Source organism: Nicotiana sylvestris, chromosome 7 (assembly GCF_000393655.2).
Source record: "Nicotiana sylvestris chromosome 7, ASM39365v2, whole genome shotgun sequence".
NCBI classification, from domain to species: Eukaryota; Viridiplantae; Streptophyta; class Magnoliopsida; order Solanales; family Solanaceae; genus Nicotiana; species Nicotiana sylvestris.
In genome coordinates this window covers 11,552,494-11,567,501 of record NC_091063.1, presented here as the reverse complement: position 1 = coordinate 11,567,501, position 15,008 = coordinate 11,552,494, and the positions used below count along the sequence as shown (strand labels likewise).

Genomic DNA, 15,008 nt, shown 5'->3' with positions numbered 1-15,008 from the left:
TGCTATTATTTACTGAATGTCATATGCACACAAAAAATGTCAATGTGTCCCACAACCTGTATGCTTTAAAGCATTGGTTGGCCTGAGGTGCATCCCATCCCGTCCGGCTACACTATTAGGATCATCCTCATCACGTCGCCTCTTTATCGGAGGATGCGTTGTAGCATGATCGTTAGTAAGGCTGGCAGGCTCGGTAGAAGGGGCCATCGGTCCAGCAATAACCTACATAATAATAAGTTATTTTAGTATATAAAATATATATTAGTAATGTACATGTTAGCTATAAAAATTTAAATTGTCTTACCATAGTCTCAGCAGGCTCCTGAATATAATTATTCGACTCAGGCATGTCAATATCGCACAAAGTGGCCTCTGTGACAGGCGAGGATGATGCCTTAAAAATGATTTAGATATTTATGACTAATCAATGAGATAAAAACAAATATGAATAATAGTAATACAAAACTAACCAAATCCTGTGAAAGATCCTCAGCATCCCTCGATGATAAGCCATAACTTAGTCAACGCCCACTATCCACATCTCGTGTAGGACGATCACTAGAAACCGTCGATGGCTCTAGAGGACCAGAAAAATACTGATCCCACTCCTGTCACGTAATGGTTGTACCCACGATTAATAATGGAGTTGACGAGGTCACCTGCGAAGTCCTTGGAGTAAGCTAAAGGCTGAATGATGACATATCACTAGGAGTATGGTCTGGCTCAGGGTGGTCACCCAGCTGATCAACTCCAACATCCTCAGCAAGTGCCTCAATACCCCCTTGCTTGGGACCACCTCCTCGCCGACCCCCACGACCTTGTGGGACACCCCTACCTTTCCGGGCATGCCTGCCACGTCGACCACGTTCATGCTCCACTTTGGCCCGCGATAGTACTGCTCTAGCAGCACATAATCAGTCTCGTATCCTAAGCGCTCATCATCCTGGGCTCGCCTCAATATCCATGTAGCTAGATCTGTAACCTGCCGGCCATACTCGTGCAAAGGACCGTTCCCTCACTGGTATGCTGCTGCATCGCAGTCCCAACTGGTAGAATAGATGTAGGCCAATAACCTGCACAACATGTAAAGTATTAATTACGGAACACTAGCTTAACGTTATAAGTAAGTATACCAAATAACATACGAGTGCCTCATGCCTCCCAGCGTATGGGACGTACCGACCGCCAATACGATGAACGGGATTCCCGACGAAAAGTCGGGTAACGCTGCGGTACCAGCCCATATACTCATGCTCACCATCCATACACTCAGGTGGAGGTAGGGCTTTGCATAATTTGGTAAATACCAAATTACCATACCGAAACCAAAAATTTTGGCATTTGGTATTCGATATTTTTGGTATTCGGTATGGTATTTGGTTTAAGTTTTAAAAAATATTGGTATTAGGTATAGTATTTGGTATTTTAAAATGAAATACTGAAATACCGATATCGTACCGAAATATATATTATATTACACAATACACATTTTATTAATTATAACATAAATATTAAAATCTAAAATTTTACTTTTCGTTATTCTTTAAGTTCATCAATTAACTCTAAGTAAGTAACAAGACATTTCTAATGATCAAATGTATTCTTTTATGTACAATTTTCTCTCTCTGGGTTGATAGTTGCTAGTTTTGGACAAAACTTTTGTCAACAAATATGTTTTGTTTGTACTTTTGAGTACTTTAATTTAGAATATTATAGTCTATGACTCTATGCACTAGTTAGTATTCAAACTGAAGTTATCAAACCGAATAAATTGAAACCGAAAGGAGAAAAACCGAACCATACCGAATTTAATTAGGTACAGTATTGGTATTGCAATTGAAGAAATCGAGTACCGAAACAAAATGTCTAAATATCGTACCATACCGACCAACAAATACCCCCTAGGTGGAGGGGTGGCAGAATCAGGTCAAGCCAATGGTCCCAAATCTCAATCTACGCCTCTAGCCAGGCCACATGTGTCTGGTCAACCCTAGAACGATCATCCCGCTGGTAATGTGTACTATGCCAAGCGGGCGGAGTAGGTACAAGATGCGTTCGACCAAATTGGTGAAAGACTCGCTCGGTGGCATGATGCTAGACAATATCGAGACACATCAACGGGATGGAAGAGCTCCATATAAGTCGGTCGGTCAAGCAATAATTGGGCAAACCAGCTATCAGCTCGTCGATGTATGACCTTCAAATGAACTATTAAGTAAAAATAGGAATTGTAAGTATACGCAACACATATAAAGCCAGGCCAAGTAAACTTAAGTATACCTTTACCTGCACGTCCTCTAGAAAATCCAACAAATCCCTACAATAGGGGAGATTATGCCAAGCCTCGAACTTGCGTCCGTAGCCACGCCTATCAACCTACCTTCTAGCTAAAGGGAGAAACGGTAGAGGTGGTGCACCCGGAGCGATGGATGGTAGAGGTGGCTACAACTGTATGAATCGCTCCCAGGCCCAAACCTAATATACAATGTGGACATAAAATTTAAGGTATATTTTTACTATGTATGTTATAATCATGAAAATAATTGACTATGTTTTCACCTGCAGCAGCGGCAAAAATCCAGCAATGTCGCACTGGGTGCCCATGCTAGCACATCTGCCTGTACAAGTAACCAAGAACAACTGCACCCCAGTTGTAACCAGGTAAATCATCTAGCCGCTCAAGATGATGAAGAAATCTCAAGCTGACTAGGTTTCCCGAAGTGTTTGGGAACAATACCCCTCCAAACATATGCAACATCAACAATCTCGTGTACTGGTTAATATGAAGATCCGGTGTATCATCCGTAATATCTGCATGCATCGCCTCCAGATGCAGCCGGATGGGCGTCAACTGTAGACGACTAGCCCCAACCAATGCAGCCTCCTCCGCTGGCTAGAAACCGGTGAGCCGCTACAACATCTCCAGGTACTACAATCCTATATAATGCATGCGGTAGAGCTACATGATGATCATCAACCAGTAGCCCATACAGAACCTCCACGTCTTGAAGCGTGATAGTAGCCTCGTCAATGGGTAAATGAAATATGTGCGTCTCCGGTCGCCACCGCTCTATCAAAGTCGCGATCAACGACCAATCCAACTACAACCGGCTGATCTCAATAATCCTACAGAAACCCGTATCCTGAAGGCGTCTGACTATACAGGGATGGAGATGGTGGGACCTAAGAAAGTCCCACATATCGTCTACTCATCTAACATGGAACGTCTGGGCCAATAACTACCTCTCCCATATCTACGAAGACCTATGCTTGGCCTGCAACAACAGTAGCTCTAGCGAGGCAGGTCCGGGATGCATATGCGGAACCTCCATGACGACTACTGTAAATTGAACAATATTAATTAAAGTATTTTTATTTTTTCATTTCTTAACATCTTTAAATATCTTGTAATATATTTAATATTAAAATTTATTCAATATTTTTATATATTTTTAATTAGGTTGATACATTTTCTATATTATAATTTTATATGTTTGTTTGTTACTCACCTATTTTTGGTTATAATAAAATAAATAATTAATTTTCATAACTATACATGATTTAATTATTAAATATTCATATAACAATACTTAGTGTGAGTCCAAATAAATCACATTTTGGTTCCGGACTCGATATTTGAGGCCAAGTAGCACCAAGGTATCCAATGTTCTTGTGTTCATGATGAGAAATCTTTTCCAATTTATTACTCAACAGGTTTGTTATTTTATATGTTAGTTTATTATTTTATATGTTTATTTGTTACTCACCTATTTTTGACTATAATAAAATTAAATAATTAATTATGAAATTTTAATTATTAATATTCATATAACAATACTTAGTTTGACAAATATTATTGTTTTCTGATGTTATTTTCTTACGTTTGTTGACTAGAATTCGAGAGAGTTTTTGTTTGAACTATCAGCCTTTTTAGATATTTTTGGGTTTAACAAATAATTAAATGATTAATTTCAATAACTACAAAGACTACGCTAAATAACACTACATTTTAATACGCTAAAAGGGCACTACATTACAAATACGAGCACTACATTAGGGAACAAGATACCACTACTGGTTACTAAAGTCACATATTCATATATGTACAACAATAACATCTAAATAAGATTAATTATTCCTAAAATAACAATTTACATATTTTACTAGTCTTTTATCAAATAAATAATCTAAGCCGGATAAAATAACAAATTAATTTAATGACAACACAATCACAAAAATATATACCACAATAAAAAGTAACTAATTAATATTTTTTAACAACTAATAACATTTTCTCTATTTTACTAATCTTTTTAGCACACTAGTAATATAATCCGGATAAAAAACAACAAATTAATTAAATCGTAAAACAATCACGAAATAACATAGAGCACAGTAAAAAATAACTAATAGGCATTTTTTATACATGAGTTTTAACAAAAACTAAGTCGGAATACCTCGATTTTAATTTTGTTGAAACTTAAAGATTTGGTGATTTGGAACCGAAACGAGCAACCCACTACAAGATAACACCTTAGCTAAGATGTGGGATCGAGAATTTATACTTTTTGTGGGACCGATGGGCTCCAACCGAGTTTTTTTCTGGTTAAAAAGGGGGGACCTCTGGTTAGATTTTTCTAATTGGGGTTGGGGGGGGGAGAGTTTACTGGTTTGGTGGTGAAGGAGACCTGCATGCTTTTTTATCTAGGTATAGCGTGCATATATAACACGCTATACTATAGCGTGGTATATATGCGCGCTATACCTTCCCGCCCATTTTTATTTCAAATATAGCATGTTATTACACTGCGCTATATCTTAACGGACAAACGGCCGTTATGGTATAGTGTGGTATGCTAGGGCATTATATATATTATGGTGTCCATTTTTTTTAAACATATTTTGGTTCTTTGAGTCCAAAAGAACTACATTTTGGTTCCAGACTCCTGCAAGTAAGGGTGGCAAATGGACGATTCGAGTTGGATATGGGATGAGTCAAAAAGGCAAAAGCAAAAACGGATAAATTATCTAACCTGACCCATATTTAATAAGGATAAAAATGGGTTAGCTGACAGATAGTATGAATATCCATATTATTTATGGCTTCTTGAATCTAATTACTTTTGGATGAATTCCTAGTATCCCAAATTTAAAGAACCTTCAATTTGAGGTTTTACAAATATAAAAGCTAAACCCATTAGTTATCCATTGATTATCCATTTTCTAATTAGATAATATGTTGTTTTATCCATATTTGATCCCTTTAAAAAATTATATTATTTAACTTATTTTTAATGAATAATATGGATGGATAACTGTTTTCTTTTATCCATTTTACCATAACAAACTGCAAGGTTCGTGGAGGATCGAAACAAGCAAACACTAGAGGTTTCTTCGCTTCAACACATGATATATAGAATATGATAGAACTATAATTAATTTTCCATCAGTAGTCCTGCCTAGAAGCTACTTGAGAGCAGATCCATGTGTAAGATTTGGAGTTCGAACCGAAAATCACTGATTAAAGATTTCATCCGTCTCGTCACATCCCTCGATGATTAAAAATAAATAAATTGATAAATGTGCAAAATTGCAAATGAAGACGTACTTATGATGTCTTTTTTACTTAACATTTGACATATATTTATAATTAATTGACACTTTATCTGTTTTTTTAGCCGATGGTCTATTAAAAACAGACTCTTTGTCCTCAAAAGGTAGGGGTAAAGTCTACATACACTATCATTCCAGACCCCACGATGTAAGATAATACTGGGTATGTTGTTATTGTTTATCTTATTTTTTTCCTATATGATTATATTATTTGTAGAGTCAAGTATTTACACCTTAACTACAAGTTTTCAAGAATATTTAATATTGCCACGTGTTGGGCTTATTGTAAACTTCTAAATTATTAAAAGATTACAAAATCAACGCCTGGATTGAGATTGAAAAAATAGATATTTGACCAAGGTATTCCAAATTCTCTATCTTTTGATTGGAAAGTGTGATTTTTGCACATGATGTAACATCAAAGTTTAACCTCATGTAAATACGTTATCACTTGTCATTGTACAAATTACGAATTATACGCTTTAAATATTAGAATACAATATTTACATATTTATTTAGACACCTTTTTCTTTTTGTTTTTTGGTGCATCGATTGGGTAAAAAAATGTAAGAAAAGAAAATAAAAATCACGCGCTGCAGTGGCGTAGGTAAGAAGCGGGGGCGAGAAGGGGAGAGGACTTCCACAAACCCTAAATCATAGAAAAAAAGGAACTCCACTCGCCAAAGGGCATCGCGTGAATTTGCAGTTGCAGAATCGCAGATCCAGAGTGTGTGTGTGCGTGCGTGCGTGAGAAAGAAACAAAGAAAAGATACATAGAACAGGTACCTCTACCTCCACTGTCTCCCTTCTTTCAATCTCTTTTCTTCCCTTCCCCCCCCCCCCCCCTTTCCCCCTCCCCCCTTCATATTACGATGAACATTTGTTATGAACTGTTACTAAGACAAAATTCATTGTATTGGTTCTTTTATGATGTTCATGGTTTTTGTAATTTCTGTTTAATTCATTTGAATTATGATAATGTTATTTCTGTTTAATTCATTTGCGTAGTTTACTTAATGTTGCAATCAACGTAAATGAAGTGAATGCAATTTATCAAGATCAGACAATTGCACTTAGCTCCTGAGGTAAAAAAAAAATGATACAATATGATTGAATTAAATGAATAGTGAATGGAAATTGGGGAAGATGAGGTAGTGGTTAACTTTACAACTAAAATAAGTTACAGAAAAACAAAAATCTAACGATCTTCAGGATTATGTAGTTAGAGAAGCATCATTTTGAATAACCTAGTTCCCTGCTGAAACTTGGAGAAGTAGTTGGCAAATTAAAACAGTTCCTTCTTTGAAAACCCAATTAGTGCTGCAGATTTTGTGAAGACATCTTTGTAGTTAGCAGTGGGAATCATCACTCGAGTATAAACAAGGATAAAAACGTGAACATTCGGTTTATATTTTTTGGGGATACCTTTCTCTTCCTCCTTATTACTAACATTTATAGCACCATATAGCTTTGGTAGATTTTTATGTGCAAACTCGGCCTCTCAATATCCAAAGACTTACTAGAACAGAAAGTCTTGAATTTTAGTTAAGCGATAATGAACTTTTTATACATCTGTTTATCCATATCACTTTGCTGTTATATGGACTTGTTTAGACATCTGTTTACCCATATCACTTTGCTGTTATATGGACTTGTTTAGACATCTGTTTACCCATATCACTTTGCTGTTATATGAACTTGTTTATACATCTGTTTATCCAGACTTTGCTGATGTATGGACTTGTTTATACATCTGTTTATCCATTTTCTTTCGTTTCTTGGCGGCAAAAAGTGTGAATTTTTGATTGAGATCAAAGCAAGTTGTGCTTTGACTTTCTGTTCATTGAAAGTAATGGTTGCAAGAAAAGCATCCAAGGTTGTGGTCTAGTGATTGTGAAGCTAGAATGGACCATGGGAGACTGGGGTTTTAACACTTTGTCATTTTAGACCATTGAATGATACTTCCTCTTTTCCATTTTATGTGGACTCTTTCCTTTTTAGTCTGTTTAGAAAGAATGGCAGCTTTCTATATTTACAAACAATTTAACTTTGAACTTCCCATTGTACCATTAATGACATGCTTTTATAACCAGAAAAATGTCAATTTTTAAGATCACAGGTTCCGAAAGTCTTCCTTTATTTTTTAAACTTCGTGCACAGTCAACAACCTTAAATGAAATGGAGGTAGTATGTATCTTCACTCAAGTGGCTCATAGAGGACTGCATGAGAGGGGAGGGGGCAAGGCTAATTGCTTGCATCAATGAGATGGGGAGTGAGCTTATTCTGTGTAATCTGCAGGTTGGATGTGGTTGGATTTCAAGTAAGCACTGTTGATATATGGACTGAAAGCTGCAATTTGAGTCGCTTACACCTGCAGGTGGAGTATACAATTATATAGGTTTGCACTTCTGTCTAAATTTGGACGAAGGCCTTTTGTATCCACTAATCAAATCTCTGGTGGATTGGATGTGGTCCAGGCTTCTTCCTCTTCAAGTAGACAGAGATTGATGCATATCCTTCATGTTATGGATTTCTATCCGTGAAAAGTGTCATAAGATCACTTTTTGTGTGCTAGCTGATAAATGTCATCGTAATGTATGAGCTGTGGCAGCGTGATAAATGGTTTGGCTTGTTTAAATTTATATGATGGTTTGGAGCTCAAAGTTTTCTGATATTTAGGCCACTTAGTGAAACCTGAAACATTGATGGATTCACAAGTTAGTCATCGACAATTTTTGAAGTCTGATTAGACTTAGAAGAGTGGTGGAATGTGGAGAGAGAGATGTTTTGGGCTATTTATTGTATCTTTCTGTGCTTATTGAAAAAGAATTATTTCTATGTTTTTGTAACCTCTCACTGGACAAGCTTTCCCGTGTTTGTTTCTTGACGTTCAGGTATCAGTACAAGAGAAATCCATAGGCTTTCAGTTGTTTAGCAGCATGGATATAGATCTTCGGCTGCCTTCTCGAGATCATGATAAGGAAGAAGAAGAAGAACAAAATGGAATTATAAATATGCTTGACAATGAAGAAAAAATGCACAGTGATGATGGAATGCATGGGATGCTGGTTGTTGTTGAAGAGAAGATGCATGCAGAAGATGGAGGCGATATGAACACCCCCGTAGAAAATATCATAGAGTTTAAGGAGGATGTAAACCTTGAACCGCTGGCTGGCATGGAATTTGAGTCCCATGGTGAAGCTTATGCCTTTTATCAAGAATATGCTCGGTCAATGGGATTCAATACAGCCATACAAAACAGCCGTCGCTCAAAGACGTCAAGGGAATTCATTGATGCAAAATTTGCATGTTCTAGGTATGGAACGAAACGGGAATATGAGAAGTCTGCAAATCGACCACGTAGTAGACAAGGGAACAAGCAGGATCCAGAAAATGCTACTGGTCGGCGAGCATGTGCAAAGACAGATTGCAAAGCAAGTATGCATGTGAAAAGAAGACCCGATGGGAAATGGATCATTCATAGATTCGAGAAAGAACATAATCATGAACTTTTACCTGCCCAAGCTGTCAGTGAACAAACAAGAAGGATGTATGCCGCTATGGCAAGACAGTTTGCTGAATACAAAAATGTAGTTGGTCTGAAAAGTGACTCTAAAGGTCCATTTGAGAAAGGTCGAAATTCAGCAATGGAAGGGGGAGACATAAACGTTTTGCTGGAGTTTTTCATTCAGATGCAAAGTCTTAATTCCAACTTCTTTTATGCTGCTGATGTGGGTGAAGATCAACGTGTGAAGAACTTATTCTGGGTTGATGCCAAAGCCAGGCATGACTATGCAAATTTCAGTGATGTTGTGTCTTTTGATACTACGTACATCAGAAACAAGTACAAAATGCCCCTGGCTCTTTTTGTTGGGGTCAATCAGCATTATCAGTTCATGCTACTTGGATGCGCTTTGGTCTCTGATGAGAGTGCAACAACATTTTCTTGGGTAATGCGGACATGGTTGAAGGCAATGGGTGGTCAAGCTCCCAAGACAGTGATCACAGATCATGACCAGGTGTTGAAGTCAGTCATTTCAGAGGCTTTGCCATCATCCCTCCATTATTTCTGTATGTGGCATATCCTGGGAAAGGTGTCCGAAACACTGAATCATGTCATTAAACAGAACGAAAAGTTTATGGCAAAGTTTGAGAAATGTATTTACAGGTCATCGACAGATGAGGAGTTTGAAAAGAGGTGGAGAAAACTAGTTGATAGATTTGATCTCAGAGAAGCTGAATTGATTCATTTGCTCTATGAAGATCGTGTGAAATGGATCCCTATGTTTATGAGAGATGCATTTTTAGCGGGAATGTCAACGGTTCAACGATCAGAGAGTGTGAACTCTTTCTTTGACAAATATGTACATAAGAAAACCACTGTCCCGGAGTTTGTAAAGCAATATGAAACAATATTACAAGATAGGTATGAGGAGGAGGCAAAAGCAGATTCTGATACATGGAACAAACAACCTGCTTTGAAATCTCCATCACCATTCGAGAAGCATGTGGCAGGGCTTTATACACATGCTGTATTTAAGAAATTTCAGGCTGAGGTTTTGGGTGCAGTTGCTTGTATTCCTAAAAGAGAGCAGCAAGATGAGACAACCATAACATTTGGAGTTAAAGATTATGAGAAGGATCAAGATTTCATTGTTACATTGAATGAAGTGAAGTCAGAAATATCTTGTGTATGTCATTTGTTTGAATTTAAAGGCTACCTTTGTAGACATGCATTGATAGTTCTCCAAATATGTGGTGTTTCCTCTATCCCATTACACTATATATTGAAGCGATGGACAAAAGATGCCAAGAGCAAGTACTCTATGACAGATGGATCTGAAGATGTGCAGTCAAGAGTCCAGAGATATAATGAGCTATGCTATAGGGCGATGAAATTGAGTGAAGAAGGGTCATTATCCCAAGAGAGCTATAGTTTTGCTCTTCGTGCACTTGATGATGCTTTTGGGAGTTGCGTGACCTTTAATAACTCAAATAAGAATATTTTAGAAGCTGGCACATCATCAGCTCCTGGTCTTCTCTGTGTTGAAGACGATAACCAAAGTAGGAGTATGAGCAAGACAAACAAGAAGAAGAATAGTTTTACTAAGAAACGGAAGGTATATTGTGAAGAGCAATCATGGGAATGCTGCTTTTGTATTATATGATATCTTATGAATATCTCCTGGTTCTGCAGGTGAACTCGGAGCCAGATGTTATGGCTGTTGGGGCAGCAGACAGCTTGCAACAAATGGTTTGCTCTGATACCTAATTACTTTTATTTATTGCTATCTGATTTACATTACCTGTGCTCTTGAAGCTTAACTTTTTAATTTTATTAGTCATCTCCGATTTCTTATTTAGTTCATTCATCTTTCTGCTGCAGGACAAATTGAACTCCAGACCTGTGACTCTTGATGGTTATTTTGGACCGCAACAAAGTGTTCAAGGAATGGTATGATCTGCGTGTATCTTGAATGTTTCTAATACATCTGTAATGGTGATTTTTTAAAGTTGTTACTGCTCTTTTGCAGGTACAGTTGAACTTAATGGCACCAACTCGGGATAACTACTATGGAAACCAACAGACTATTCAGGGCCTTGTATGTCTTGGCAAGTTCACAGTTTTAAGACTGGAAAAATTGATACTATTACAATAACAGTTCTGTTGTTTTCTTGCTTTGTAATTTGTAGGGACAGTTGAATTCTATAGCTCCTACACATGATGGCTATTATGGTGCTCAGCCAACAATGCATGGGCTGGTACATAGTCTCTTATTCTAGAACTTGAGGCAAATCAACCAAAAATCTTATTACATTTTTGGTTTATTGTTGCAGGGGCAAATGGACTTTTTTCGCGCTCCAAGTTTCCCATATGGCATTCGGGTTTGTATTGCTACATACCTACATCAATTGAATAGAATTTTTGTTGTTGCTATTTATCAGGGAAGTCGACTTTGCGAAAATAATTGCTGCATTCAGATTATTATATACATTTAATATGTAGTTTATGTTGGTAACTCCTTCCTTCCCGATCTAATAGTATACTAATTTAATCTAGTATGGAGGGCTTAAAGGTAATTATAGATAATCTTGTATTTTAGACCAGAGAGTTAGAAATTGACTCATCAGTGAAGATGAATGTTACTTTTTCTGAGTTTGAGATTTTACAAAGATAAAAATAGTGGATCTTATGTTACTTTTGAAATACTATAGGTTTCAAATGTAGTATTAGGTGAAGGAAATAGTTCCATCTTAGCGAAATCGGTCAAAAATTTGGGAAGGACCAAATCAAGGAATGAGTCAACTTTTATTTAGCAAAAAATAAGGCCAATCAGGTGTGCAGGGGGTGGGGTTCATAATCATTTAAAGAACTCAAAACATTTTTTATCTGTTCCTTTTATTTTTGTGGTTAATGTTTTTCTAAAGTTAAGATTTACTAATAAAATGGTCAGTTAGAAAAAGAACAGGTGTAGTGGTAACTGGTAAGAGCGCAATGAGATGTGTGAGTTAAGCGCACGAGGTTGAACCATGTTGCAGATAAAGGCCTGGTATTTAAGTGGAGAAGGGTAGAGGGACGAGCATATAATTCAGCAAGTTACGAACCATGCGCCAGCTGACCCTCCGGAATTTCTAGCTAAGCGCAATTCCGATCCATTTGTGCTGGACTAATATGGCTTTCCTTAATGTTGACAGGACGAACCCAATGTAAGATCTGCTCAATTGCACGACGAAGCATCCAGACATCCTTGAGCATCATTTTCATAATCAATTAGGTATATGTTTTTTCCATTTTGTTGATGTTATTACAGATGTATTCAAGTCGGACGTATTATTGAATGATGGGGTTCTTTCGTTACCAGGAAAGGGTGGATATGTTTCGACTTGCATTACCGGCTGTTGTTGAAAGTACAGCCAACAGGAAGAATCTTTTTAGTGTTTGTTTGTAAAATAAAAGGGATCAATGTAGGCAGTGCTTCTTAATTTTTTACCTTTTCTCATTGTTGATAAATTAGCTTTTAAATCTTTCCCTTCAATTTGATATTAGAGCTAGATGAGTAAAAACAGCTCTAAGTTAATTTAACCTGTAAAGGCTGTTGTGGGATGTATTAGTTACAGCAATTAAAGATCATTGAGGTGAAGAGGTACACATTATTTCAAGTTAAGCAAATGAGTTGTAAATGTAGGCAGTGCTTTTTGATCTTCACTTTTTTCTTTTCTTTGGTGATAAATCAGCTTGTTAATGTTTCCTTCAATCTGGTTGAGCAGAAACATAACAGAATGTGGACGAAGAAAAAATATTGCCTCTGTTTTAACAGCATTTATTGATGCATGGAAATCCCTCTTTGGAACAAGCTTATTTGTACCTAATGTTTGGTGGTGCAAATATCAAGTATGTTCAACCCAATGGTGTGTTTGTTACGATGAAAAATAGATTTTTGATAAATGTCTTTTTAGATAAATGTTATTGGTGAGAGGTGGCAGGTATTCCGTGGAATTAGTCTAGATGTGCGCAAGCTGGTCTGGACACCACGATTATCAAAAGAAAATTGCCAAGGAAAACTTTTTTCATTAAAAGGAGAAACATAATACGTATGGATGGAAGCTATTTATCTTCTTTTCTTTTTTAATCCTTGCCAAATTATAGGGTGTTAATATGCATAGTAAAAATATCAAGTCTTCTAAATATTATCAGAGTTGGAATACAATAACGGGTTACTATTTCATTTGACGTTACAACAAAATAAAAGGTCATGATTAATTCAGTAATCATGAAGTTTAGTGCTCCATAAAAAAATAAGAAAGCTAATTTGATGGATATGACCGTGCTGTATTTATCATCACCTACGTTTGTTCATCATAGTTGACTTGATTAGTTAAATTGGGTTTGGATATTGGAAATTATTTTTTTAGATTATAAATTACATTAAAGTTCTACAACAAAATTACTAAATTAGATTAGGGATTTTTACATTCACTCTAAATTATTGAAAATTTATTAATATATTTTAGAAAATCACTCTAACAAGTAACAAAATGTACTACTAATACCGGAATAAAAGTCGGTGAAAATGTCAAAGTTTCTTTAGAGAGAGATGCTTGATGGTAGGCTAGAATCACGTGTTTTAGTCATAATTTGCTTTCAATTGCTGCATTTTACTTGTGTTTGAGCTTAAATGTTAGTGTATTGCACTTATTATGTGTTTATGCCATGCAGGAAGTGATTCTGAGCTATTAAGATAATTTGGAGCTAATTTGAATAAGTTGGAGCTTTGAAATCTGAGTAAAAGCCCAAAGAATTAAGTCGGGATCACGTTCGGGGGTCAAGGGCCAAGTCTAGATGTCAAAAAGTGAGAAAACAAAATTATTCTGAGAAAATTGCACTATCGCCCTGTGCCATGCATAGCGGGGCGTGGGTCACTCTTTCAAAATTCTCACTAATGTGGAGCATGCGGCGGCGCATGGCGCGCCAGCCAGTGTATTTTTGTGGTCCAATTGTCCCAATTCGGCTCGAAAAAGATAGTTCCGTCCGGGCCCGTTCCTACATGGTTCAAATACACCAAAACACGAGTTTTAGAGGACTTTTGACCTTGGAAGCTTGAGGAGAGCATTGGAGGCTACAAAATACGGGATTTCATCATCTTTCCACCAATTCAATATAGGACTTTGGATTGTAACGTTAGATTGATGTTTTCTGATTCTTTAATTATATTTGTGATGATTTCTTCCATGATTATGGAGTAGTTTCCCTTAGGGTTTGACGGATATGGTGTTTTGATAAATATCTGTGGATTTTAACTCTAGTTCATGCTTGAATTCATTTATGGAGTTTTGAATTGTTGCAACTTTATTCGTCACGTTATTTAATTGAAAGAGGAATATCTTGGTGATTATCTTTGCATTATTTTGTTGGATTTAATTTATTGATTCTCTTAAGTAATCGGAAGAGCTTATTGAATGGTTGATTAAATCAAGTTAGGAGAATATTCGAGAGACGTTTCCTAAGGACCAATCCATTAACGCATGCCTGCATACTTTACAGCGTTTATATCAGTTCACCTCGTAGAGTTAAGATTTAATCGAGAGAGGAGTCTGATTACACATTTGAACTAATCATCAAGTAAATTCGTGAGAATTATTAGAATATTAGAGTGAATTAAACTAGAGTTAAATTCCAAATAGTTATCTTGTACCTATCCTGTCAAATCCTTATCCTCACATTGATAAGAAACTAACTCTGCGAATCTCTAATTCCTTATCGCCAATTGTCAAATGCTTTATTTTAGTAGTTAAACGTAGTTCATAATCATTTAACTCAAGTGTTGATCCTCCTGAATAGCAATTAAACAAGAAATTACTAAAGCAATATTTAAATCCAATTCATGTGGAGACG

General features: G+C 36.5%; 1 protein-coding gene across 4 annotated transcripts; it reads left to right on the top strand.

Moving 5' to 3' along the window:
* Nucleotides 1-6,159: 6,159 nt before the first annotated feature.
* Nucleotides 6,160-12,821, top strand: LOC104250094 (protein FAR-RED ELONGATED HYPOCOTYL 3). Of its 4 annotated transcripts, XM_009806646.2 has the most exons (10): nucleotides 6,274-6,395; nucleotides 7,913-7,991; nucleotides 8,509-10,734; nucleotides 10,812-10,868; nucleotides 11,001-11,069; nucleotides 11,149-11,217; nucleotides 11,309-11,377; nucleotides 11,453-11,500; nucleotides 12,311-12,390; nucleotides 12,478-12,821. In XM_009806646.2, exons 3-9 carry the CDS (start codon nucleotides 8,554-8,556, stop codon nucleotides 12,365-12,367), a joined length of 2,550 nt encoding a protein of 849 aa, XP_009804948.1. In that variant the 5' UTR covers nucleotides 6,274-6,395; nucleotides 7,913-7,991; nucleotides 8,509-8,553; the 3' UTR covers nucleotides 12,368-12,390; nucleotides 12,478-12,821. The 4 variants fall into 4 exon arrangements, with proteins under 4 accessions (XP_009804949.1, XP_009804948.1, XP_009804946.1 ...); XM_009806647.2 differs by lacking the exon at nucleotides 7,913-7,991 and having other exon boundaries at nucleotides 6,160-6,395; XM_009806644.2 differs by lacking the exon at nucleotides 6,274-6,395 and having other exon boundaries at nucleotides 7,759-7,991.
* The last annotated feature ends 2,187 nt before the right edge of the window (nucleotides 12,822-15,008 follow it).

Coding starts and splice junctions, on each gene's coding strand:
- LOC104250094 (XM_009806644.2), top strand. CDS start 7,875: ATGAGATGGGGAGTGAGCTTATTCTGTGTAATCTGCAGGTTGGATGTG. Junction 11,070..11,148: donor AACAAAGTGTTCAAGGAATG/GTATGATCTGCG, acceptor GCTCTTTTGCAG/GTACAGTTGAACTTAATGGC. Junction 11,378..11,452: donor AGCCAACAATGCATGGGCTG/GTACATAGTCTC, acceptor TTATTGTTGCAG/GGGCAAATGGACTTTTTTCG.